This window comes from Pararge aegeria, chromosome 16, assembly GCF_905163445.1.
Source record: "Pararge aegeria chromosome 16, ilParAegt1.1, whole genome shotgun sequence".
Taxonomy (NCBI): Eukaryota; Metazoa; Arthropoda; class Insecta; order Lepidoptera; family Nymphalidae; genus Pararge; species Pararge aegeria.
Window position 1 is genome coordinate 10,250,547 of NC_053195.1, and position 27,540 is coordinate 10,278,086.

The window sequence follows — 27,540 nt, forward strand, 5'->3', positions numbered from 1 at the left end:
TGCACTTTTTAGATTAATGTTGTTGTGTGAATTTTGTGTTATATTTACTTTTTTATGTCAAATTTCATAGACACCTTATTTGTACAATACCAAGTGAGAAGTTATAGTGCAATATAGATGTACTGTTTTACGACGAGTTTTATTTTCACTGCATCACTGTTTATATATATATATATACAGGGTCAAATAAATTAACCAGAAAGCTCTCGGCCTTGCAGTCCTATCATTTTTGTTCTACGACTTTTCAAAATTCAGTATTAAATTATGTCATTTAAAAAAAAATAATAAATTATTTTATATCTGTAGTGTTATCATTATACTTTGAAACCAAATAAATATGATTCGAGAAAGTCGCGTAGTCGGATGAGTGACGGCAGGATAGTCGTGGTTCTCGCGCTGTTGCCGATGTTATAAGTAGAGTATCTATGTAAAATATTAAATATTCACAAACTACAGTTATAAAAAGTCTTCGAACAAAATTTGGTACTTTTAATGTGAATTATAGGCCAAGAGCATTTTGGTTTTTTGTATTTAACCCTGTATAAAGAGCCAAATATATATATAATCTAGCAGCTAGGTTTCATAACCAAACTCTCCACACTGTTTTATTTAGCCTATGTATTTTCTGAGCTGCACTTTGGTCCTATTGCCTGAGGTCTGCCCAGTAGTTAAATAGCACCGCACACCCTCCGAATTTTGAGATGCTTTTCTTATAATATGCGCAAAATGTTACCAAGAACGAAAAGGTGCGGAAATTTAGCCTTAGCTTTAGAAACAGGTAACATACAAATATACACACTTTCACATTTTTTATATTTTGCCATGAGCAAAATATACAAATATCAGGTTCTGGATACTTACTTCCAAACTATTTGCAGTAGTTCGAAAAAATAAAGAAAATCATTTACAGGTACTTTTGTACGATTTATTGCAATAAAACAGTCTTACAAACAAACCATGACAACAAAAGAGACACTATTATAAACGGTAACTTCAATTATAATTCATACATCACAATTTTAACTTTTCTATTTTAATGAGACACTATTACATAAAAGATAAATCATGGAAACAGTAATATAATATATATAATTGTTTTATAGAATTAAAATATTTAGATTGCTCTTGCTTGCTATTTAGAATGCTCTATTCAATTTTATGATAGCTTCAACAATATGCATAATATTTTATCATGCATTCTTCGGAAAAAAAAGTTTGAAATGCACTGAGCACCGCAGACTTAATATAAATTAATATATTTTTACACATTTACACAATAAGCCTTTTTGGTATGGCGTTTTTATATGTAAATCAAAAAGGCAACAATGTCTCCTAGGTTGAAAATTGTAATATGTGAAACATTTACTTTATATTCAACATATTTTTAAACAGCAAAAATAATAAAACCATCAACAATTATCATAAACAAGAATTTTATACAACTACACCAAAGAAATATATGCTATTTTATTTTACGTACCCTTATAAGAAAATGCTATTAATATTATTTATCCCTACAGTGGGAACAGAGATGTCTTGAGAAGATACCTTATATATATATAACTATGTAATGTATGATTTGTTAAGTTAAAAAAAATACATGAATTAGCACATAAAACTTGTGTAATGATTTACATGTATGTGTTAAGAAAACAAGTAAAGGCGCTTCAATACAAGTTATATATAAGATTGAAATAAATCGGTCTTCGTTGAATTTCAGTCTTTCGTTTTTTGGTCCTGCAATAAAAGGAAAAGTAAAATTAATTTCAAACAACATGTTTTCTTTCACACCACTCTCTCGACAATGCCTTATGACATAGACTGATATGAAAGGTTGAGTACGTCATCATGTTACAGGCTTGGCGTGTTTTGTGAATTCATTACTCTCTTGGGGGTTTTGTGATTTAAATAAGGAAAATCTCGATTCTGAATAAAATCTGTACATTCTATTATTGCTATCTCCCTTCAATGGCGCTTTATACTTCCGTTCAGTGGCGTTCCTAGGGTTTTGAATTTGAGCAAGCCCAGTTACCTAAAGGACAAATTTAACTCGTCATGATCTCTAAGTAACCATTCTTGTTGTGCTAAATGACAAACCATATCAACAAATCTTTGAAAAACACTACGGTTAGGGTCAGCACGCGAATTATGATAAAGAAGTTCTATGCAATGTTTGCCAAAATTAAAAAGTAATCATAGTAATCCCAAGTGTTTCTTTGAGTTCGACTCTCTTTAATTCTTATGATGACTAGTAATTTATGTCGTAACTAGCCGCGTTCCAACCATTATTTTCATTAGAAAAAAAATATGCAAAAATTTACCTGTTCGCCAATTATTTTTTTGATTTCGCCACAGAAACAATTTGCACACAAATTGAGCTCATATTTAACAATATTTACTATAATTTTTAAGAAAACAAACCAGTAAAATGCACTATTCAACTCAAAAAAACAATAATAAACTCCTAACTAAGTAGTTACTAATCAATAATAATGAATCTGTCAAGTGTCAACTAGTTGTAACGCAAACAATAACACGCGTGAAGTTGCTGTTCGCTCGCTGGTCATCTTCAACTTCAACTCGCAATCTGGCATTTGATCTCCATACTAAATTATTAAATAATCTAGATTGTCTCTGCTAAATACATTGAAATTTCTATGAGAGAGAGCAGTTAAATAAAAGCCCCATATAAGCAAATGAGTGTGAGCGAGACAAAGCGGAGCCTCCGATCGCGTACGAAGACACGCGAAGAGCGCGATAGTGACAGTTCGGCGCGGCGCCGCGCCTTTCGACTGGTTGGTACCACAGAGTCTACCTGCCAGAGTAGTGCTTGCAGTAAAGTAGTCAAAGAGTATATACATTATTAAGCAAAAGTTAAACCATTGTATTTATATCCTCATTGCTATCAAGTTTTAATTATTTTGTTAATTTCATTTCGGAATAGTCGAGATATATTTAAAAGAGATATTTATTGTAACGCAAGCCCGGCTTTTCGGCTTGTATGGTAGTACCGCCACTGCTTCCGTTTGTGTTTATAACACAGGGAGAGTTGTTTTTATATTATTGGGATATGCTTGCGTTTGAGAACTATCATGCCGAATGGATGATAGTCCTCAAACTGCAGGGTCAGCTTGTGCAGTTCGTGATTTGGGCAGAACCACCAAAATCTGTAGTACAGGATTCGCGTATCTAAAACCAGTCGCATTAGGTCCATTTTTCTACGACTGTATTACGTTTCGGTAAGTAAAAGCGAATTTACGTTTGCTAGAGTGCAAAACTTATACTAGTACAGGTGACCCACTAGCTCATATTTCCGCAATTTATATATCTATATATAGAAAACGATGATAGTGGTTAGGGCTTTCCTATTGAAGAGACCGATTTTGATTCCCGGCACGCACTTACCTTTCGGAGTAAGGTATGTTTTTATTTAAGCATTTAAAATATTACTTGCTTGAACGGTAGCGTTCAACATCGTGAGGAAACCTGCACGCCTGAGAGTTCTCCATTACGTTCTCCAGGTGTGCGAAGTCTAGCAAATCCCTCCTCATTCTGAGACCAGTGCAGTGCCCTGTAATTGGCTGATAATGATGATGAATGATGATATATAAAAAACTTATTCTTACCCGGTGGTATCAGTGGTAGGCTTGCAGGTACGCGGTAGCGGAGGCGAGGTCCCGACGCAGCCAGGCCGCGTTGAGGCGCACGGTCTCCAGGGCCTGTTGTACGGAACGCTCGGCGCCTGGTGAGTGATGCGTGCGGAAGAACTCTTCAATGTCTTGAGCGCACGCTTCCGACGCGAAGTTCTCCGTCGTGGACTTCACGAGGCGAGCGAGCAGAAATCCACCCTGTTAATCATAATTAAAAAAATATTTAAAGTACTTTTCTCAAATGTGATTGTAAATTGAGGCTTCATTTTGACCTTCTTCGAGATCAATCGAAACTGTTGTACTGGCCAAATACTTGCGAGCAGCGCTCGACAAAAGTTGTATGAAGATCCATTCGTGGTTTAGATGGCAAATACATACATACATAGTAAACTTATACACGCCATGCAATGCAAAAAATTGAACGATCGTTTCCTCCCAAACATGGCCACAAAGGAGATAACTTATCAAAGATTTTATTTAAATTTCAAAGTGGCTTGCAAATAGTCAACGGTTTATTAAAAAAAATAAAAACAAACGGACACTTTTTAAACCGGGAAAATTTGTTGCCCACTATTGATTTCCACCTCTTTTATGCCGGCCACTGCAGTAATGTATTATATTTATTCAATAATTTACATCCTTTTTAATCTAGGCAAAAACTAAGCGATATTCGATTATTTAATATTCGGAGTATGACTTTACTGATATACGATATTACTGATCAATATATTCTGCAGATGTTATTACGGCGTCAAATAATATTATGCAAGAGAAAAGTTGACACCAAATTATACTTTGAAAATTAAGATGAATTTGCTACAATCCGTGAAGAGCAGACGAATCTGTATCGTGCAATTTTTAATTCCTTCAATCTTTATATTTCGCACCAAACCGATCTTCCGCAATGTACTCTCTCCGACACCTCCTTTCGCTCCGACACCGGAGCATCCTCAAGAGATGTTAACGATGATGTGTTTTTTACAATGAATGATTTTTTGTGAAAAATTTCACCAAATGTGTCTCGTTTTAAGCATTTTTTGCCCCCACCTTATCTATCTTAACCCTTCTCACCACCGTACCTCTGAATATATAATATATATATATATTATAATTAAACGAAAGAATTGGAGGTTTGAATTGCTAAACAAACAGATAAATTTATTTATTAACAGCTTCTTTTTCACCACCAACTACTGTTAACTAATACTTTGTTATTAAGTTAGAGCAATTCATACCCAAGCTTCTTTATCGTTTATGTTATCCTTTCTATTATAATCGGCCATTTTTAAAGGCTTACATTTTATATTAACTTTAAACAAGACATTATTTTGTTCTTACAGTTTGAAGTTTTCTTTAACGGCGCCCCTACTTAATGCACGTGTTTTCTAATAAGCTTTAGTACTGTAACTTTAGTTTCAACGTCGATATACCTGGTAACGGTCCATAAACTCCTGCCAGTGATCCTTGAAGAACTGCCACGCTAGGTCGCGCCCGTTTCGGCTCACTGCCACGGAAACCACGACGAAGACAGTATCTTGCGATCTAACTTCATCCTAAAATGAGCGAGAAAACGTCAGAGGTGTACCTGATCGAGTGGTCTATATCGTTTTAGGGAATTAATATATGTCCTACACCGGCAGTGGCGTGCATAAAGGGTATGCACAGGGTATGCAGATGATATGAAACGAAGAAAATCCACAGTAAGAGCTAACTTAAGGATAGGCATCGTAAAAGTTATAGAAATCCTACCTTTGAGTATTTATAACTCGTACTGGCGATTTTCTTTATTCTATATCATCTGCATACCCTGTGCATACCTTCTAGGCACGCCACAAGGTGATGAGGATTTAAAGAGAATCTCGATTGCCGAAAGCTCGGCAGGAGTTTTTATTTTCCTCAAAAACTAGCCCTCATAATAGAATTTAGCAGCGACAGATTGAAATAAATAAATCTATCATCATTATTCCAATAAGAAAATAAACTTTACACGAAAATGTAACAAAAATATTGTCTATATTTTAAGACAAGAAAAAATTAACTGCAAATGGTAGATGACTTTCACGCGATCGAATACGTAAACGGGGTAGAAAATCTCACTCTCAGGAATGGACTCACCGAGATGGCGAACTCGAGCACTCGTTTGAGTAGCGCGGGGTCCTTGACGGCGCCGAGCGCGCGGCTTATACGGTCCTTCTCTTCGTGCAAGTCAGCGGCGCGGTACAGCTGCAGGAATCGCTGGAACACCGCTTCGTCGGCCTCCGCAAGCACGGCGCGGTAGCAAGCTGAGCGCAGGTCCGCAGGCAGCGTGCATGTCTCGGAAATATGCTTCTCGAAACTAAACAACGTAGAAATATACTATAATCCAGTGAAACGTTAATGTTGTATTTTGTTCGCAAACAACACAGCAAACACAGCTCGATAGCGCGATTTTATTGCGCAAAAACCCACCATTCACGTTTTTAATATATAATGAAAAAAAAACGTCTATTGATATAAAGAAATTTGACAATAAATATAGTGTGTCCGATGGTACCCTAGCAACCTGTATCTTGGGCGCATATTCAAGTTGTGTTTATGATGCGGTTACCCTACGGTTTTCGGTCGCACATTTCGGTTTCTGACAAGGGGAAACCAATGTATAAAATAAAGCAACAGTTCGCAGAGTATGATAGGAACACGTACCGCCTTACCGCCACCCTATGCCCATAAACCTAAGGGCTAGTTGACCCTCACGAGCCTGTTATTATTATTACAGCACACAAGCTACTTCTTGAGGTCGGAAACCAGCAAGGACGCTTGGTGGCACAATAAGAAATGGTGGTAGGGCTAGAAAAGTAACAATGGACGAGGTAAAAAAGGTAGCTAACATAAAAATTTATATAATTTGCTGCAAATCAAAAATCCCTCTTAATTAACGTGATACGTTATACTAAACAAAATGCACACAATAAATAATTATTGTTAACTGTAACTATTTGTTGCTCTCTCAAACCTTATCAACGAACATTATTGCAATAAGTGTATAAGTACCTATTTTTGAATGCAATATCATTTTAATCAGATTATCATCAGCATGTTACCAACAAATAAAACAAGAAACACTGATCGATAGCAAAAATACTTATAAAATTTTTTAGTTACTTAATCAAAATTATGTTTTAAAAAATGTAGCTTGTTATCTATACTAATATTATAAAGAGTAAAGATTTAATTCATCATCATACTATAATAGTACACTGCGTAAAGGAATCTCCCAGCGGTAGAATCTCCGAAAAATCATGCGGTTTTTTTTAGTGCAGTGGCGGTACTACCATACAAGCCGAAAAGCCGGGCTTGCGGAACAATAAATATCCCTTTTAAATTTTTCTCGACTATTCCGAAATTAAATTGACAAAATAATTAAAACTTGATAGCAATGAGGATATAAATACAATGTTTTAACTTTTGATCAATAATGTAAATACTCTTTACGTTACTGCAAGCACTACGTTACTCTGGCAGGTAGACTCTGTGCAACCGGCCGAACGGCGCGGCGCGGCGTCGCGCCGAACTATCACTATCGCGCTCTTCGCGTGTCTTCGTACGCGATCGGAGGTCACGCTTTGTCTCGCTCACACTCATTTGCTTATATGGGGCTTTTATTTTACTGCTCTCTCTCATAGAAATTTCAATGTATTTAGCAGAGACAATATAGATTATTTAACAATTTAGTATGGAGATCAAATGCCAGATTGCGAGTTGAAGTTAGTGAAGATGACCAGCGAGCGAATCGAAACAACTTTACGCGTGTTATTATTTGTGTTACAACTAGTTGACACTTGACAGATTCATGATTATTGATTAGTAACTAGTTAGGAGTTTATTATTGTTTTTTTAAATTGAATAGTGCATTTTACTGGTTTGTTTTCTTATAAATTAAAGTAAATATTGTTAAATATGAGCTCAAATTGTGTGCAAATTGTTTCTGTGGCGAAATCAAAAAATAATTGGTGAACAACAGGTAAATTTTTTTAATTTCTTAAAAAAAAATACAGCTCTTTTCTTTACCGAAACCTACGCCAGATTTGTGTATTTCTCATACTAAGACCATAAAAGACATCCTAATGGATCTGTTGAACTCTGTTTGATGCTCCTATTCTAATGAATTATTTGTTGGTATTGCATATTTATTTTCTAATGAAAAAATAATGTTTGGAACGCGGCTGGTTATGACATAAATTACCAGGCATCATAAAAATTAAAGAGAGCAGAACTCACAAAAACACTTGGAGTTCTATGATTAGGTACTTTTTTAATTTTTGCAAACAGCGCATAGAAATTTCTTTATCCACTTATTTATCAATCGAAATTTCCAATCATAATTCGCGTCCTGACCGTACCTGACTTAACCGTAGTGCTATTCAAAGATTTGTTGATATCGTTTGTCATTTAGCACAATAAGAATGGTGACTTAGAGATAGTTGTTTACCTTTAGGTAACTGGGCTTGCTCAACTTCAAAACCCTAGGAACGCCACTGAGTTAGTGAGGTAGGCAGGTACCGTGGAACATATATTACGAATTTTATTACAACCAATTAGTGCTGGTGAAACCGTGAGGTACAGCAAGTTTATTATAATGAAAACAAAGTTCAACAGAGTTCGTCATTACAATAATGGAATTTAAAAATGATAAGATAATAACATGCATTGTTTTGTAAAATGTACAATCTATAATAGGTATTATAAAAAGTTGAAGAGTTTAAACGCACTGTCGGAACATTCGGATTGAATAATTGCTTTTTGGTTACAACCAGTATGGAATATGTATAGTAGCGATTAAAATCGGCACGTAGCACATATATACACACATTGCTTTACCGTAATCGGTCAAATGACTCGCGCATGATACCACCACTTTTCGCAAAAATCTCGTAATAACTTTTGTATGTTGCATTTTTTAGTTGGCAATGGATCAAAACGTTCGAAAGTTTATAGGGGCTATTGCACTGTAATGTATGAAAAGTGGAATTACGGGAGAAGCGGCTAAATAAAGTGTATACAACTTCAACCTTCTATAAATTGAATAAAGACGTTATTAGTTTTCTATATTTATCCAACATTACGCAAGAAAATTAAAATAAAAGAGTTTATCACAAAACTGACCTTGTAAATTATGTAGAGGTAGTATTTTTAAATGTCGAAAAATAGTGGATACCCTTACCGGTTCTTGGCTTCCTTCAATGTCTCTGGATCTTCAAAACTGATCATTTTATTCAAAACCAAACTCCTGAGAAGCGTATCAAGGTGACTTTCTTTTTCTTCTGCGTCCCATCCCAGTTTTTTGGTAATGTTAGAAAACAGTTTCCTTCCATAGTTCTTGAGCGGCTTATCAAGAGCGGTGTGCGATAACAGCGCGCTCAGTTTGGAGAGGCAGTTCGATATCGAGGACCAAACTGTGAAGTTTGTCTCGTTGCTAAACGCCTCTATCAATTTCAGTGACTGTAAATGATAGAAAAACGTAACATGTATTTTTTTTTCTCGTTAGACACACCATCGATACCCTGTATTATCATTATAAATTTTATATTGTAAGTTCTAGTCCGAGTACAGTTATCACTTTCAGGTATTATATTGAAGGTGGTTCGGTTCGATAAATTAAAATAAAAGCAAGAATAGTAAAAATAAAAACATGAATATTAAATGAGTAAACGTTTTAAAATAATTGGGCAGGTACTTTGGCGTAAATTTTATCCCTTGTCAGGGGATATAATCAGGGATTCTATCTTTTATCACTTGCAGGGCTAGCAAAGGCAGGAAACAAAATTTATCACTTGCAGGGCTAGCAAAGGCAGGAAACAAAATTTATATCCCCTGAAAAGGGGTATAATTAACGTGTCCACCTGCTAAAGCACGGAAAAATGGAATAGGAAAAGTTTACCCCCGTGTGTAATAAACACATATATTATTCGGATATTATTTCCACTTGTGCGCCAGTGCTTTGAGAGTTGATAAAGCTGTGGGAGAACATACATTTTTATCCCTTTCACGGGGATATAATTGTCTCCCGCCTATGCTAGCCGCACTGCCTATGTTAGCCGTGCTGAGAGTATTCAAATCATGAAAACTACGTGGTTTTACCTCAGCTGTATGAGTGTGCCCGGCCTGCACGAGAGCAAAGCAATCGTCCAGCAAGCCAAGACGGTCGAGCGGAGGCAGCGATCCATCTCGTACGGCGCGCACCAGTTGTTCCAACATGGCCGCTGGGTACCTCGTGCGATAGTATCCCACCTGCGTATAATTTTTTTTTAATAATTTAGTAATATATATATAATAATGTTTATAATATTCCCTTCAACGGGTAATTTAAATAAACACGAAATTACTTTTCTGTGATAATACACTTTTCTGTGATAATACACGTTTCTGTGATAATACAAGGAACAACATGAATGTAAAAAACACTGGTGACTTAAAGGTTCGATATACGAAATCGAGAAAAGTGTTCTTTACATATACTTAATTGTACTTAATTTAACAAGACAGAGAACCGACCGTAGGCCGTAACATTCATTTCTCGGTTCTCAGAACTATGTGCTTACAATCCGTTCGTTTGTTGAAGTATGTATGATATTGTATCAAGATCTTCTGATAATTGTGATACTTACAGTGCCTGGATTGAGCTTAACCCATGAATCTTCAGCAACATTTTCCAGCACTACCTCCTGTGATCGTTTCTCCAATACCGTAGAAAGCGCCACCTAAAAGCGTAAGATAATTAAACTAACGTATGTAAAAAGCTATGCCGCCAGTCCCCTCGCCGACTGATATCTATTTGCTCGATAAACAAGCGTAGTTTAATATATACACAGATTAAAGGATATATCTATTTGAAATTAAACCTATATATTTTTAAATACATAAATCAAATATTGGATAGAAGCAGGCGTTGCTTTGCGGAAATCCATGATATATTATGAAAATTAAGCTTAATTTGCTATACTCCACGAAAAGCAGGAGAATGTGTATGGTGTAATTTAGAATAGCACCAAAAATATCTTCGGCAAAGTACCCTCTAGTATATTGTCAATAGTGTGGAGTATAAGGATTGAAGAAGTTATAAATTCCACCATACAGATTCTCCTGCTTTTCGCGTAATTTTAATTAGTGCCTGATGTTTTTCTTAAAATATGAATGAGACAAAAACGAATGGGTGTGATATAAAGAAAGGCAGATAGCAGATTGTTTACATTCTTTATCTTGTTCACTGGCCTTGCTTCAAATAATACAGCGATATTAGATAATTATACAAAGTTATGTTAAATGTACATTAAGATATGTAATGATAACATTAAGATTATGGACTACATAAAGCATACATTTTTACATTGTGTCTTTGGAATTCTTTTCTACTTCAACGACAAACATGGATGCTGACTGATTCCTTGGTTTTACTACTTCGTATTAACAGTCATCAGGATATTTTGGATCATCACACTCCATTTGTTAAAACTGTTTCATTCATTGTAAAATATAGTTTTTTTAAGCTTTAGTATTATTTTATTTTTGCATATTATAAGAGAATGTTTTTTGTGTGTCCTAAAAACTTCAGTAACTTCTCTTGCGCTTTATTATCTAAGCGACTAAAATTGCTGGACTTATCAGGAAGATAGAACATTATGCCCAGCAAAGTCGCCATACTTTATACTTTTTCATTGCCTATGGTGGCAGATGAGCGTCAGAAAAATGTTTATGGTATATAAATAGCGGCAATTCTTTGCCTTCCTTTAGTTTATGAAGGTTGCATATTAATGCAGTTTCTCAGTGACCTGAACCGAAATAGCCCCATTTCAATACCAAAGCATGATAAACTTTGACAATTAATTATGTATAAAACAAAGTACCAGTAATAACAGCTCAATGTTAACGGAAAAATATTTGTCAACTATTATGTTTGCCCATTGCTCATCTTTGATTGACTATTTATTGTAACATTGTATTCCAAGATTAGATCATAATCCATTAAGCTTTTGTACTATTGATCATTGTCACCAGTGACAAAGTCAAGTAGGAAATAAAACGGTAAATTAGGTCAATGTTATATAAGCGTTATCATTTATTTAATAAAATAAAGAATAGAAAGATATATTACAGAATTACTTATATTGTTATTGCATATTTAGAGAATGCAGTCAAAAAGAAGATTAGGTAATCTTGTTTGTGTAAACAACAATAGAGTTATACTATCCATCTGTGCATATCATAGCTATTTAGTTTTAAAAAGTATTGAAGCTATAAAAATTTTAGGGTGGGTTGAGAACTTAAAAAGTGAGTCAAAACGCTTTGTTTATTTTTTTATTATTATTTTTTATATTTCACTAAAAGTTAGCCCTTGTCTGCAATATCACTGATAGTAAGTGATAATGCAGTCCAAGATGGTAACGGGCTAACCTGTTAGGGGTATGTCAGCTATATTAAACCCATATTCCTAATAGATTTCTTCGCGGCTTTGTTCTACCTACCATCGTGCATCTACATCGTACTGGAACGATTAATCACTAAGCGGCACGTCTTTGTCGGTAGGGTGGTAACTAGCCACGGCTGAAACCCACCAGACATGAATAACTTCAGAAATTATTAATTCCCAAATTGCCCATGCCAGTGGTCGAACTAGCAAAATCATTTTGATGCGGGCACTAGAACCAAGTAGGAATAATAGTGCACTTTAGTGTAGGCTCTTATGGTGCAATTTGGATAAGACACATACAACCTATAGCTCTGGGATACCAATAAAATGCAGACTGAAATATTTGCCTAGAATTTCAATTACTGAAAATTACCTTTGAAGGTTGCTCCTGTGTAGATATTGTTATCGGGACCATCCACAATGTGTCATCACCTTGACTACCATCAGCACAGAATTTTTGCTGAGTCAGTTTTAATAGACGATTATTGCCTTTCTGTTCAGAGCTGACCTAGAGAAAAAAATATTTTTAATGGTAATGCCAAGCTAAGTTAGGTGAATCTAGGTCAGAATAAAAGACTATATTTTGCATCACAAATTTCGAAATATGGACCTGTTATTTTTATGTTAAGTGTATAATCTTATTGTGATAGATAGATAGAAGATCTGAAGGTGCATTTGCTAATGATCACTTAAAAATAATAAAGGAAGATTGCTAACCTTGCATAAATATGACTAGCTAATCTTATTATCAGAAATTGTTCTTTCATTATTTAGTTTTTAAAGGTGAAAACTCATTCAATAATGTAATTTTCTAATACCATACCATATACAGTAATGCTGTATAACTACAGCTCTTCCGGCATACAACAACTATGGCCTAGTAATATCAATCAATTGCTAAAAGAAGCTGTTATCAACAAAATATTGTTTTAACAATAAATATTGTTTGTTTGTCCTTACTTGAAAAGACAGAGAGTAATATAGGCTACTTTTTATCCCAGGAAAACAAACGGTTCCCATGAGATTGGTAAAACCATTATCAAAGCGGACAAAAAAAGAAGAAAAAGTCTTTATTGAACATACAAATAGAAAGCCAGGTTAACAAAAAATATTATAATATAGGTACATATGCACAATGGCGGCCTTATCGCTTGAAGCGATCTCCTCCAGACAATCTTTGGTTGAAGAAACATATTACAAAAACGGGATAGTGCAATACCAAATTGTGGTAATTATGAAATAAATGTAGGCAAGAGTCAGTATTTTATAAATGGGGAACTAAGTGAGTTTTATTTGAGTACCTCAACCATTGGGAATCCCATTTGTTTAGTCCAGGTAGACATCACAGCTCCAACTGGCTTGTTTGAAGCCTCCTCTAAAGCAGCCCATAAATCCTCAGTAAAAGTATTTTTATACTAAAACAAAAATAAAAAATGTTGTATTATATAAGCGAGTTTTATGTATTGATTATAAATTAATATTTATTATGTTTTATTTCAAATAATATCTTGTTGAAATAAAGAATACCTGATGTCTTGTTAGGTAAATGTGCATGCCTTTACGGAAATCATCATCACCAATGTATCTATGCAACATGCGTATAACTGATGCACCTTTATTGTATGATATGTCATCAAAAATTTCATCAATCTCAGATGGATGTCCCACTGGTACCTCAATGGGATGCGAATTTTTTAAACAATCTAACTCAAGAGCTCTGAAAACATTAAAAACTAATATATTATTCTACCCGTAAAGTAATATCAATAAATTAGCAATCGTCAATCAATGTTCAAGCTCAGTTACTATTTAAATTGTTAATACTTTGGGAAAGTTAAAGTATCTAGAATCATCACACTTTCTGAAAACTCATCATTTGAATGGAAATTTTATAAAATCTGATCACATAAAATAAATTAGATAATTACAAAGTAAGTTGGATTGTGTATAACATTCAACCTTAGTCATGATACTTCTTGGTACACAAATTGTATGAACTGAACACTTGCCAATATTCTATCAGGTCAGTGACTTGTTAAGGTGACAAGTAATATTTGGCTGCATTCTGTTTTTGTGTTAAATGCATGATTTTGCAAAATAAACACAGATTGTTTGTTTTTGAGTGCTGATGTACTTGAATGTAGATATATCATAGTGTTTCTATATGCAATGCAATTTGTTCAACAGTAACAGAACCACTTTATTTTGAATGAATATTATACACTTGAAAACAATTTCTTAATTGTGAAAGATAAATATTTCTTATTTTATTGTGCAATCAATTATTTATATTACACTTGTTCAAACTCAAGATGCCAGCATCCTTATGATAGTATATTATGTACATTAATGCAATATGAAAGATAACATAAATAATTAAATGGTATCAAAAATACCTCAATAATACTACCGTTGCTCAAAGCAGTGTTATTTTAAAATAACAGTTTATTTGATATAACCTAATTTCCTTGAATTAAGGATTATACTTCTGAAACACAATATCAATACTATTAAAATAAAACTATTTTAAGCGGTGGTTTTAAGGGGGAAGAATCATTAAAAAACAATTCTTACCTTATGTAAGTTTCTGTTACAAACTGTGTCCAAATATCATACTCTGGGAAGAGATGGTTCACGCAAAGGAATTCAACAAATGATGCATAGCCCTCATTTAACCAAAGATGTGTCCACCACTCCATTGTGACCAGGTTACCAAACCACTGGTGTGCAAGTTCATGCCCAACCACCAGTGCAATCCATTGTCTTCTTACAGCTGATGTATGTTCCTCATCAACAAGAAGGCAGGTTTCTCTATATGTCACAAGTCCCCAATTTTCCATAGCTCCTGCAGAGAAATCTGCTATAGCTATCAAGTCAATTTTTGGTAGTGGATATGCTATTTCAAAGTATTCCTTGTAGTATGGCAGTACTTTTGCTGCAACTTCCAAAGCAAATAAACCCTGTTTACTTCTTCCTACAGGTGTGTAAACCCTTACTAGAACTCCATCTCGGGATGTCTTTTCAACATAGTCATATTCTCCAACCACAACTGCTACAAGATAAGTGGACATAATTGGAGTTGTGTCAAATTGTAGGGTTTTCTTGTCGCCATCAATCTTTTCCTCCTTCACAGGCATGTTAGATAGGGCAACTCTATCAGCTGGCACTTCTAGGGTTATATCAAACGTAGCTTTAATAGCAGGTTCATCCCAGCAAGGGAAACATCGGCGGGCATCAGTGGCCTCAAATTGAGTGACGGCAGCGTATCGCTCCTCTCCCCCAGGAGTCAAGTATTTGCTACGATATAAACCCTTCATTTTATCATTAATTTCACCAATAAATTCACAGTGAAGAGTCGCCGTGCCTTCAGGAAGCGCCTTGTCGAATGTTATAACCGCGGTTTCGTCAGTTGGCACCAATCGTACTTCTACCGGATTGAGTGTTGTAACTGAACCACCATCCTCATATTCCAGTTTGACACCTGTTAGGTCCAAATCTAAGCTGTTTAGCACAATTTCTTTGGTAGAACTAGAAATCTGAAAATGTGTACGTCGTTTAATAACGTCACATGGAGACGAAATGTTTAAATAGGTAACTATACACTTATGATGAAATTTCCACTTACCGATACTTTCACCCTGGTTTTTCCAGTAAATGTAAATTTTTCAAGATTCGGAGCCAATTGCAGTTCGTAATGTTCAGGCACGACATTTTTCGGAAGACGCTGGAACGGTTTGTTTTCTGGCATTGTCACTTTTTCTTTCAAGATCGCGAATGTGGGACGTAACACAGAAAAATACCGTAATGACCGACTGACAGAGTAAACTCGCGCTCCTACCGCACCCGCACAGTTGAAATTGATATGAACCCCCCTCGCACGTCCGATCCCCCACTCCGAGTAACGGTATTCGCTACGTAATATCTTGTAATGGCGACTTAGATTACGATGACTACTATAATTTTGAAAACGAAATGCAAATGAATTATGCACACCGCGTAGCAGTAGCAGCGTCATGAGCCGTGAATAAATGACGTTATCAGTGAAAGTTACGACATGAATAATTATATGTCAGACCTTTTTCTAAAGTCTAACCAAGCTCCAAGCTAGGCTTTCAGAGAAAATATCGATGTGCCTATCGATATTTCGTTAATTTATTAAACCGTAAACGTTTATATCTGGGTGTCACGAGATATGGATATATAATATTTCGAAAACGTATCAAAGTACAACTAGGTATGTGAATGAAAAATATTAAAACACAATTTCACCGATGTGTCAATGTATTGCGATATTAATATTTATATTTATAATATCGATAGTCGAAAAAACAATATTTTTAGAATTTCCTGCATCGTACGCCAAGTGCATGAGTTTTTATCTTTGCAAGTTAAAGGTTATATTTTGAGTATTTTAGTAAACAAAGCGAAAATATTTCAAATGTATGTATGTAAACTATGGTATATACAAAAGAAATATCTTTTAAAACCAAATTAAAAAATCTTGTATTCATTTTCATTTTTAAAATAAAGCTAACACTTTAAAGACATGAGGTTTCAATAACTTCGACAGTCCGACAAAATATACTTTATGTTTTCAAAATATTGTATTACCTAAAGAGGATACAAAGATTAAAACCTTTGTGCTTGTATGTAGTGCATGTATCCTGCTAGGCCTTGGATCTGCGTATGGAGGGTAGAGGTAAGGAGAGTCATCTTATATGGGAGAAAAGTTGAAAAAGTGTCCAGTTGTATGCGCTAAATAACAGTTCAAAAATCCTCCACAATGGCGCTGGTGGATGCACAGAGTATGGTATGAATGTAGCAATCGTAGATGAATTGAAGTATGCCGAGTTAAAAAATGTAATGTCATTATCGACTAAAGTAGTTAATTATTGAGAATTTCAACAACTTACGTTGTACAAAATATTGTGGTAAATATAACCTTACTTCCTTGTTTATTTTTTAAGCCTACTCTAACAATATTTGGTTTGGCGCTTCTTTTAAGAGTTACCTTGATGCAAATGTGGCGCCATCCTAATTTAATACATTTTGACGACACTTTTTCATATACACAGATGATCCTCCTTACCTCTACCCTCCATAGATCTGCGTATCCTGCACAAGATAATTAACTGGTGTTTGTTATATTATGCTCGGAAAGGAATTGTTAAAATCAAAGATAATGTAATAAAATCAAACATAATCTCTCATTCACTATTACTTCCGGTACTGAAGGCGCCACATAAAACCCTAGTCCCTATGCCCATACCCTTACCCCTAACATAGGTAACTCAAGAAATAACGGGGCAGAGGATACCCAATTCGTCAGGGAGAGACACCATGTCGCGTTTTCTTCATGCTCTTCATTGCATCTCTTGATTGCTGCACTTTGCAGTTTTATTTTACCTCATATATATTCGTTCACTTCTAGAGGAGGCAGGAAAGTTGACAGTGCGAGTATGTAAACTGCTGCTACTTGTGTTACACAATGCTTCCCAAGTATATAGTTTTTTGTGATGATGTTCATTGAAAGACGGGCATGGCGAGTAGCAATGTGTCTTCACATATATTCCCAAGATAAGCTAGATATATGTGAAGAATAATTCGTTATTGAGATGTATAATATAGTAGATAGCATAGTCTAGCGAAATAGCCCAGTGGGTAGGACTTCCACTCCCCTTTCAAGGGGCTGAGTACGAATCCAAGCACGCGCCTTTAACTTCTCTAAGTTATGTGCGTTTTAAGCTATTAAAATATCGCTGGCTTCAATGCTGAAGGAAAACATTACGAGGAAACATGCCTGAGAGTTTTCCACAATGTTCACAAAGGTGTGTGGAGTCTACTAGTTTGAAGACAGGTAACACTTACTTAAATATATTATGTGCAAATGAAGAACTTATCACTAACTTTGATATCTTCCGGGCTACCTAAGTTGAAAAAGGCAATGAGAGGCGATGACAAGATTTACACACTAAAAATACATAGGAAATTAAATAAGATAATAAATATGCATACAGTATTTTTATTTTTATAGTGAAAATTATTGCCTCCAGACACGATTTTTAAAAATCACCATGAACATAATATATGATAATTTGTTTATTAAATGTTTGTTGTCGATAAACATTATCGACATAAACTACCTGTTGTTACGGACGACGCTATGACACTCCTTAAGCACACTGCACAATGGAGGAGTCAGTTCAAACTTCAAAACGCGGGCACTATTCGTTAGCTCCTAGAGTTAAGACATATATAGAATAATGTATATTCTGTGCTTGTAAGAACCCAGAGCCGTAAAGTATTCAGCAAGTTTAAAAAAAGTCAAAAATATTAATTATTTTATGATTGGTTGGATTAGCAGAGCTTCTAAAATAAATTAAATTTGATATTGTAAAACAGTTGAGTGGAATTATAGGCCATACAAAAATAAAAACAATGAATGTAATCTTAGGACCCCTTTTTATGTTTCTATTAGGTAAGTAATTATTTTTTTAACTGTTTTTGTATCTCGAACTCCAAGCTCAATACCCAATTATCAGTTCTTACTTTTTACACTATATAATGGGACTATGTATTATTTTAAAGGATTAGGTAAAAGCACTGAAAAACATGGGTATTTTTAATTGCTCTAACTAGGTTGCGCTTTTTAAAAAAAATCACCCGGCTAATATTTAAGCTTTCTCTTAGACTAGAGTTCGTTTGGCATCCTCGTAGCTTTAAAATTTCGTATGAGCATCAAGGAGGCTCAGTCGCTCGGCGTTGCTTTGAGTACGCGATCAAATAAGGGATGAGGAGAACCGTATGAAAACATAAGTTAACAACATAGCTTAAGATGATGATGATGAGGCACCAAAAGCGTGTATGACCTTATTAAAACGCCAATTGTAATAATTGCAAGCTTAGGTTATATTTTTGAATTCTTTTTTATTTTAGGTCTACATACAGTAACATCCTCTAGAGTTTTGGAGTTAAGTGACAAATTTATTGATATCAGCACTGAAGGTGTTTGGTTTGTAAAATTTTATGCACCATGGTGTGCTCACTGTCGCAGAATAGAGCCAGTTTGGGCGCATGTGGCCCAGGCTTTATACAACAGTCCCATCAAGGTGGCTAAAGTAGACTGTACAAGGTTTCCGGCTGTAGCCACTCACTTCAAAGTAAGGGCTTATCCTACAATAATGTTGTAAGTACCTGTGCATTATATAATTTTCTGTCAAAATGAAAAACGGTAGAGGATAAAAAAGTCTAGAAAAGGCCAGAACGTAGGGGAACAAGGGAGTGGGTGGGACTGTAACACTCAATTCAAAATTACTGTCTATATTTATTGCTAACATTAATTTTTACAATAAATAAATAAATAAATATACTACGACAATACACACATCACCATCCAGCCCCAAAGTAAGCGTAGCTTGTGTTATGGGTACTAAGATAGCTGTTGAATATCTTTATGAATATAATACATATAAATACTTATAATATACAGATAAACACCCAGACACTGAAAAACAATCATGTTCATCACACAAACATTTTCCAGTTGTGGGAATCGAACCCACAGCCTTGGACTCAGAAAGCAGTGACAAACAATGAATAAAGTTTCTAAAATATATGAAACATGACTATTAATTTACAGTTTAAAAGGTTCATTCTGGCATCAGTATACAGGAGAGAGATTAAAGGATGACATGGTTAACTATGCAATGAGAATGGTTCAACCAGCAGTACAAAAAGTTTCTCATGCTGATAGCTTAGGCTACCTGAAAGAGAATCACAATATATTCTTTGGTTATGTGGGTAAGCAGCAGGGGCTATTATGGGTAAGATTTTAAATAGAATTTTACATTTTTTTATCAATGCATAATAGTTGTATTATAAAGTATAAAAAGCTGTGATATGGAAATCCATAGATGATAATCACATGTAGGTGAAGAGAAGCTTATTGTTGACATTATTGCACAGATGATGGAAAAATGAGCAATAGAGAGAATAGTAGAGATTTTTGTAACAGATTATTTCGGCTGCTAACTATCTGTTGAGTGGGGCAGTGGTGTGCATAGAGGGTATGCACAGGGTATGCAGATGATATAAAATGAAGAAAATCTCAAATAGGAGTTAGTCCGTCAATTATTACTTAAAAAAAGGCAGGAAAACATTCTGCACAACTAGCATGGACAGGGGACATATTTCTCCACGGGGAAAGGACACATTATGGGCCTGAATTCATTTATAAATTACGTCATAATCAGTACTTCCTTTGCCTTTCACACCCATTCCAGGCAAGCCACTTTCCGTAAGGGTTTGCTCCCCTTAGTTGTGGGACACCCTATGTATGCCGAGACTTTGTTGTCAACTTAAGGAACATTCAACTCTGCACATCTATTGGTCCAACAATAAATGTAACCAGTTTACTACCACTTTTTTGTGCTTGTCTTTAGAGCTATGTTGGTTACTTTGGTTCTTTGATAAATTACTTAATTCCAGAACCTGTCTCTTATAGATATTCCAAGCATAGTTCTTTACTAACACTGCAAGTTCTAGTCTATATAATAGCCTGGCTGTCAGTGTCCACATTTTGGCACTGTTATTCATGACTGTCATGACACAGACATAATTGAAATATCAAGCATGTTAATTTATTTCAGGAAATATTATCGTAGTATGTACCTGTTGAACTATTGCAAGCCTCATAAGCAGCGCGTTAGGTGATGCTCTACTCTCGACATGTCAAAAAACCCAGTCTTTCAAAACTTCAATGATGTTTTTTTATTAGTATAACACTTTCGCGCATGCGCTATGTAAATTTCGTCTCATAAAATCGCGTGAAACATGATGATCACTTCTGTACTGTGTGTTCACTTCTGTACTGTGTGTTATTTAATCCTAAGACTCCTTCTTATCTTAAGAAGAAGTTTAAATTTCTTGGAGTGCAGTCGGAACTTAGATCGAGTCGTGCGCTGACTTTGAGCATGCCGTTCCACAAAACGAAGTTTTATAAGCATTCGTTCACTGTCAAAGCTACTGAATTGTGGAATGCACTCCCATTGATCATAAGACAGTCGAAGTCATTGGGCATATTTAAAAATGCTGTTAAGGCTCATTATCTCGCTCAGTAAAGACGACTATTATTATTTATTATTATTTATTTATCTACTCAAACTCATATTGAAGTATTTATGGTATATTAGGATATGTATTAGTATATTTATTTTTTTATATTTATCAATAGTATTTTTAATTTTTTTTTATTTGTGTAGTCTGGTTTATGTATTAGTATGTAGATATTTGTATGTATGTACTAAACAGTGTACCCCACCTATTTGTTTTCTTTTTAGTTTTCCTAATCCTAAGGTTGCCTGGCAGAGATCGCTACTTAGCGATAAGGCCGCCTTTTGTATCCTGCTTCATTCTTCATGTGTTTGTTCTTTTTTTGTCTTGTTTCTTTGCTTGAGTGGTGTACAAATAAAGAGTATAAAAATAAATAAAAAATGATATTGATTTTATTTGTACTTCATTTGAAAAAACTTGAGTTTTGGTTTTAGGATTTTTTTTTAAATGCGAATTACCGTTTTGAGCCGTTCACTTTTGCATTTTCCAAATTTTTTAAGAAATGTTGATGAACCACGAAAGTCTCACTTTAAAATCTTTAATTTCAGGAAATGTATTCAACCCATGCAGAGAAATATCAGGCATATAGCTGGTTTTATGCTTTGTCCCATGAAATTGCACATGACTTGAAACCTCCAAATGATTCTTCCATTTTTGTGTATAAAGAAGAAGAAACTTTTTATTTTAAGAGTATGTATAAAAAATATTAATTTACTTATAAATGGTGATAGGGTAAATAGGCATATTTTTTAAAAAAAAAAGAAGATGATGCTTAAATTCTCATAAATCCTTATTAATGTTATAAATGCGAAAGTATGTTTGTTTATTTGTGTGTTTGTTTGTCTTTCCTTTATGCCTTAACCAAGTAACCAATCAAGTTAACTTTTGGTATAGAATTAGTTCAAAGGAAGGAAGGTTTTATCCCAGAAAATCAAAATGTTCCCACGGAATTAAAAAACCGTAATAAGTTAGTTCTAGTTCTATCAATTTTAAGTTCTCTTATGACAAAAAGAAAGCCTGAATAATAGATTTTTTGAAAGATAATTAATTTAAGTGCTGATTGTTCTCTTCATTTACAGTTTTGTTTCACTCTGTATCATAACAAATAACGTGATTTTTTTATTACATAATAGCAAAACCAGAAATTCTGGGAGACAAGGATACATTAAATACAACACTAAATAAATGGGTTAACTCAGAGAGATTTGGATTTTTCCCGAAAATTACAACATCAAACATAAATGAATTACTAGGTACTGAAAAGTATATAGTCATAGCTGTTGTATTCGAGAATAAACTCAATGAAATAACACAGACAGAACGTGATTTTAAGGACATGATTGAAAGCATTATAAGGTATGGCTTCGTAATCGCAAACAACACGTAATCGCAAACATTCAAATACTGTTTGTGTCAGATATTAAGGCGAAACCATGTTCTACGCGGTTTTGAATAGCAGTTAGGGACACACACACCGGTTTTCGCAAACTTCGATATGCGAGCGTTGGTCACGCAAGCACATTCTTCCGCATGCTCAATTTAAGGCTTTTTTTTAACGTATGCACTAAACTGTTTTGTTTGCGTAAAAAAACAAAACCACAGAGTTTTGCGACAGCCCTTATTTCTGCCGCCAAGCAACATTGCTGTGTTCGGTTATGAAGGGCGTGGTTGCCGGTGTTATCGCAGGTACATGTGGCTTATCACCAACGTCTCAGGTTAATGACCACTGGGAGGCAGCTTGTAGGACGTGTCCCTTGCATGCCCTGCGAAGTGTTGCTCTCTTTAAAGGCGATGGTATCCCACTTGCCGTCACGTGAGCTATCTGCGTGATCTGTCAATTATGTGTAACATGGTGTACCTATGTATGTGTATGTCCCCCTGTTTTGAAGATTAGTCAAAACAGAGCAGAGAACAGAGCCAGTCAAAACATAGCAGAGAGCAGAGCCCACCGACTCATACAAATTATAAAAATAAAAAAGAAACCTTTAAGGGCCCTATATACATTCATAAGCATCGAGAAAAAGCTCTTATTACAAACAGACGCTTCAAGTTAATTTACTTGTGTAAATTCCTTTCAATGTATACAACGTGTAAATGAAAACCGAAATAATACTTAACAGTCTTTAGAGGAACAGTATGTACTATCTCTGAGACTTATCTGTGAAACCGAAAACCTAATAGTTTTTGAGTATACCACTGCCATAGTTTTTATTGAAAGAAATCAGATGCAGCCCTAACATAACAGGCAAAATTTAAATCCTGTGTCACTTTAAAGTACGCGTCTCGTAGCGTAGTTACTATGCGCGTGTCGATCTTTTATCTTTGATAGGGTTGCCATAAGTAAACACTTATAATGTTTAAATTCGTTTGTATGGAAAAATAAATATGCTTCTTTTGATTTAATATTTTCGCAAGGTGATTCCTCATGTATCCTTCAATATTATTTCGTAATTCTGTTACACGTTGTATACTAAGTAGTGATATAAATATTAACTTTATGTTTTTGGCCTTTCAGAAGTAACAAACAGGAATTGCACCGTCACTTTCAATTTGGCTGGATGGGTAACCCTGAACTGGCCAACACAATAGCCATGTCAGAGTTGACAGTGCCACATCTGATAGTTCTTAATTCAACCACCAATCACCATCATATACCTGACGATGATCCTGTGCTCATGACACCGGAAGCTGTTTCATTATTCCTCGATCAAATACATAAACAAACAGCACCTGTGAGTAGAAATTACTTCACTTTGGATATAGTTATAAAAAAAGACAATTAATAAACGTGATTGATTGATAAAAACATTTTTGAAACTTAAATAATAGCGTTATAACATCTTATCTCCCGCCTTCTGTCTTTCTCATCTTCCAAAAATCCAGCCATTGCTAAAACTTGTTTTTTTATAGACTTTGGTATATAAAATAAGCGAAATGTATAATAGGGTCGCTCTTTTCATGCCTTCTTTGGTTTTCGCTTAATGCTACCTGAAATTAAATAAGATGTTTTGTAGTTCAGGGACTATCAGAAACCTCATATGGTCAACAAATACATTAACTATATAGTTTGTTATCAATATAAAGTGTTCCAATGTTCAAAACCACACAGGTTTAAAATTCCGTATCGACTTTTCTTAACCTCAATCACTAGTTATTCTAGCCACGTTAAATTCACATTCAAATTCAATTTTTTTTTATTCATGTAGGCCTCTCACAGGCACTTATGAAGCGTTCATACATATATGTTTACATAATTGTAAGGGAATCGTGATAACTTTGTTTGCCAACTTAAACCTAAAGCTACGAGGGTTCCAAACGCGCCTTGGTCCTGGTCTAAGAACAACAAACTTAGCCGGGTAATTTTTTTTTGTTATCACCATCTCACAGTAAATTAATATTAAGCTATGAAATTAGAGCCATTCACAACCAAGCTTTTTTTATCGTTTAAGTAATCCTTAACATTATAATAGAACTTTTCTAAGGGTCATACCTAAATTTTAATAACCGCGTACTCATTGACGTTAACTCACTACGTGTGGGTTCGATAGTGTTGTATACCATTGATATTAGCTGGCACAATAACAGCACTATTTATCGACAATACTATCGACATACCTAGTTTGATCGATAGTAGCGTGGACATGATTTTGGAGTCCACGTGACTTGTAGATAGGTAGTCTATGATTTTCGCAAGAACTGGTCCAAAGTAATAAAGTTTGAAACTTTTATCTTATTTAGGCATATGGAGGTAACAACTGGATAGTTCATATTTATCGAGGATTCTTTGAAACACGGACAACTTTGATCAATATGTGGCGCGGCAACCCTGTGCTTACTACGCTAGTTTTTGGATTACCACTGGGCTTCCTCTCCCTAATCTGCTATTCTATATGTTGTGCCGACATACTAGACGCCGATGAAGATGAAGAAATCACAGGTATTTTTATTATTATTATTATTTTTTTTTTTTTATCTTCAAGTTTGCCTTTGACTCTCTAACCTAGTTGTAATTGATGCAGTCTAAGATGTTAGCGGGCTAACCTGTTAAAAAAAAAGGTTAAAAAAAAAAAACTTTCAATCGGTCGGCATGTCTTTTAACACAAAGGCGAAAGCCTCGTACACAACCAGAACAGAAAAAAATCTGATATTTTAAATTCCTAAATTGATTTGATTTGGCATCGATCCTTGGACCTCCCACTTATAAGTCCATAACGCTCACCACTGCACCAGGGAGGTTGTCAATCACTCTTCGGCCAGTAATACTAGAGTGAAACTACTTTCATATGAGAGTGATATAACCTTTTGACCAATATCAGTACTTCAGTGCTGGTTATTATAGTATCTCCACTGGTAAAGGACGAAATTTTTATCTTCCGCCACAGTTTTATCCACTCTCCGGGTTTGGATGCACGGGCGGAAATAATCTCGAAATAATAGTGTGATATCAAACTTGTGATACGTGATTGGCAGGTGGACAAGTTTCGTTGCAAATTGTCTCTCTTTCCAGTGGATATAAATGGGACCGTAGCCTTAATGGGAGTGAACATTATAAATTTCCTATCGCCATAGAAACCTATCTAATAACTTTTGGTTCACCCTGGGAATCGACCCCGGAACACGGTCATTCGAATTTGTACAAACGCAGTCTTATTTTTAGGGAGTTATCCTCATTAATTTAACAAAATATAAACTGGAAATATTTTAAACTAGCACTTTAAAGCTTCACATTTTTAAGGTTTTTCATAAATCTCGCTAGAACCAGTATTTTCCGGGATTAAAAGAGGCCTATGTGGTCATTCAGTTTATAATCTCCCACCGTTCTAAATTTCACTCAAATCAGTTCAGTAGTTACTGTGTAAAAGAATAACAAATATCCATACAAAATTTTGCATTTGTTATATTAGTAGGATCAATACCCGCAAAACTTTCTTTTGAGTAAATTTCTATTATTTTTTCTTGAGGAAATCCCAATTCGACGGCCGATTGTCGTAGTGGGCAGCGACGCTGTTTTCTGAGTCCAAGGCCGTGGGTTCGATTCCCACAACTGGAAAATTTTCGTGTGATGAACATGAAAGTTTTCAGTGTCTGGGTGTTTATATGTATATTATAAGTATTTATGTATATTAATCATCAAAATATTCATCAGTCATCTTTAGTACCCATAACACAAGCTACGCTTACTTTGGGGCTAGTTGGCGATGTGTGTATTGTCGTTGTATATTTATTTATTTTTATTTAATTAATCACGATTTTAATTTTTCAGAAACGCATGAGAAGAAGGATTAAGAAAAGATGGATATAATAAAATGTAGTTTCTCGCTAGGTTCTTCCGAATTAATACTAATAGATACTATGTTCCTTGTGTACAGTTATTGTTTTTATATTGTAGAGAATAATTACGACCTAATTATTTTGATATTTGTTTGGTACTTATATCGTTTAATTTAAACGGTTGTTTATTGAGATCTTATTTATATACACTAGGATTAAGTTTAAATTATATTAAAACGTTGTTGTTACCAAATATCCGTTACTGTGGTTAAAACAATTATATACAATGTCATTTGGAAAAGCGACGTTAGGTACTAAAAGTCACTACCTACCTTTAAAAAGTATCATGCATTTCATTTCCCTAACAAATTATAATTACTTGACGAAAGATCTACACGTGTGTGTGTGTGCATGTGAGTGTGTGTTTTAATATTAACTAGGACCTTAATCGTGTCTGTTGCCATAGTAATCTATGACATTTGACCAGAAATGTAAACAATTTATGTTATGTTTGTCACAACATGTTATATATTGGTCTAGTTTTGGAAAATTCCGTAAGATAGATTTTTTCACTACTGTGAATAATTGAATACCCAATCGACAAAGTATCAGGCTCTCTTCCAAGTAGCCATTCTTAGCCTTTCTTTTGTATGTTTAAAAACTGGCTATAATTTAATGAATTAAGCTTAATCTGCTATAGTCCGCTAGGAGCAAGAGAATCTGTATGGTGTAATTTATAATCAATCCTCTATTATTCATTGTAAAGTCAACATCTCCTGCTTTTCGCGGACTGTAGCAAATTAAGCTTTATTTTCATAATATATCATGGATTTCCGTAAAGTAACGCCTGCTTCTATCCAATGGTTATAATTTTGTTAAATCTGATTTCTGAAATAAAAAGTTTATGTGTCAGCCTGCTGATGTCCGCAGGCTACACAAACTCCAAGTATAATTCTAAAGAAAGTGTAATATAAGTTAAAGTAAGAGGAAGTTCGTATGTGTGAAGCTAAGAATACAGAACAATGTGAAGATATAATATAATAGATTTTGATATGTATCTCAGTG

At 34.8% G+C, this 27,540-nt stretch overlaps 2 protein-coding genes across 2 annotated transcripts; one reads left to right on the forward strand and one right to left on the reverse strand.

Moving 5' to 3' along the window:
• Positions 1–900: 900 nt before the first annotated feature.
• Positions 901–16,352, reverse strand: LOC120630267 (puromycin-sensitive aminopeptidase). Its single transcript, XM_039899425.1, has 12 exons — positions 15,719–16,352; positions 14,668–15,629; positions 13,621–13,810; positions 13,395–13,508; positions 12,467–12,601; positions 10,295–10,387; positions 9,768–9,917; positions 8,851–9,128; positions 5,766–5,985; positions 5,081–5,203; positions 3,627–3,848; positions 901–1,737 (listed from the first exon to the last, which is right to left on the reverse strand). The coding sequence occupies exons 1-11, from the start codon at positions 16,106–16,108 to the stop codon at positions 3,636–3,638; spliced, it is 2,868 nt and encodes a 955-aa protein (XP_039755359.1). The 5' UTR covers positions 16,109–16,352; the 3' UTR covers positions 901–1,737; positions 3,627–3,635.
• Positions 16,353–18,325: 1,973 nt separating this feature from the next.
• LOC120630565 (protein disulfide-isomerase TMX3) lies at positions 18,326–27,218 on the forward strand. Its single transcript, XM_039899823.1, has 8 exons — positions 18,326–18,571; positions 19,030–19,279; positions 19,733–19,916; positions 21,753–21,894; positions 22,338–22,560; positions 23,720–23,936; positions 24,943–25,141; positions 26,468–27,218. Exons 1-8 carry the CDS (start codon positions 18,532–18,534, stop codon positions 26,488–26,490), a joined length of 1,278 nt encoding a protein of 425 aa, XP_039755757.1. The 5' UTR covers positions 18,326–18,531; the 3' UTR covers positions 26,491–27,218.
• The last annotated feature ends 322 nt before the right edge of the window (positions 27,219–27,540 follow it).

Excerpts from the sequence above, each read along its gene's own strand:
- LOC120630267 (XM_039899425.1), bottom strand. The coding sequence starts at position 16,108 with ATGACGCTGCTACTGCTACGCGGTGTGCATAATTCATTTGCATTTCGT. Across the intron at positions 12,602-13,394 it reads TGGGATTCCCAATGGTTGAG|GTCAGCTCTGAACAGAAAGG; the intron begins GTACTCAAATAA and ends TTTTTTCTCTAG. Across the intron at positions 5,986-8,850 it reads TTGAAGGAAGCCAAGAACCG|TTTCGAGAAGCATATTTCCG; the intron begins GTAAGGGTATCC and ends TACGTTGTTTAG.
- LOC120630565 (XM_039899823.1), top strand. The coding sequence starts at position 18,532 with ATGAATGTAATCTTAGGACCCCTTTTTATGTTTCTATTAG. Across the intron at positions 19,917-21,752 it reads AGCAGCAGGGGCTATTATGG|GAAATGTATTCAACCCATGC; the intron begins GTAAGATTTTAA and ends CTTTAATTTCAG. Across the intron at positions 23,937-24,942 it reads TACATAAACAAACAGCACCT|GCATATGGAGGTAACAACTG; the intron begins GTGAGTAGAAAT and ends TATCTTATTTAG.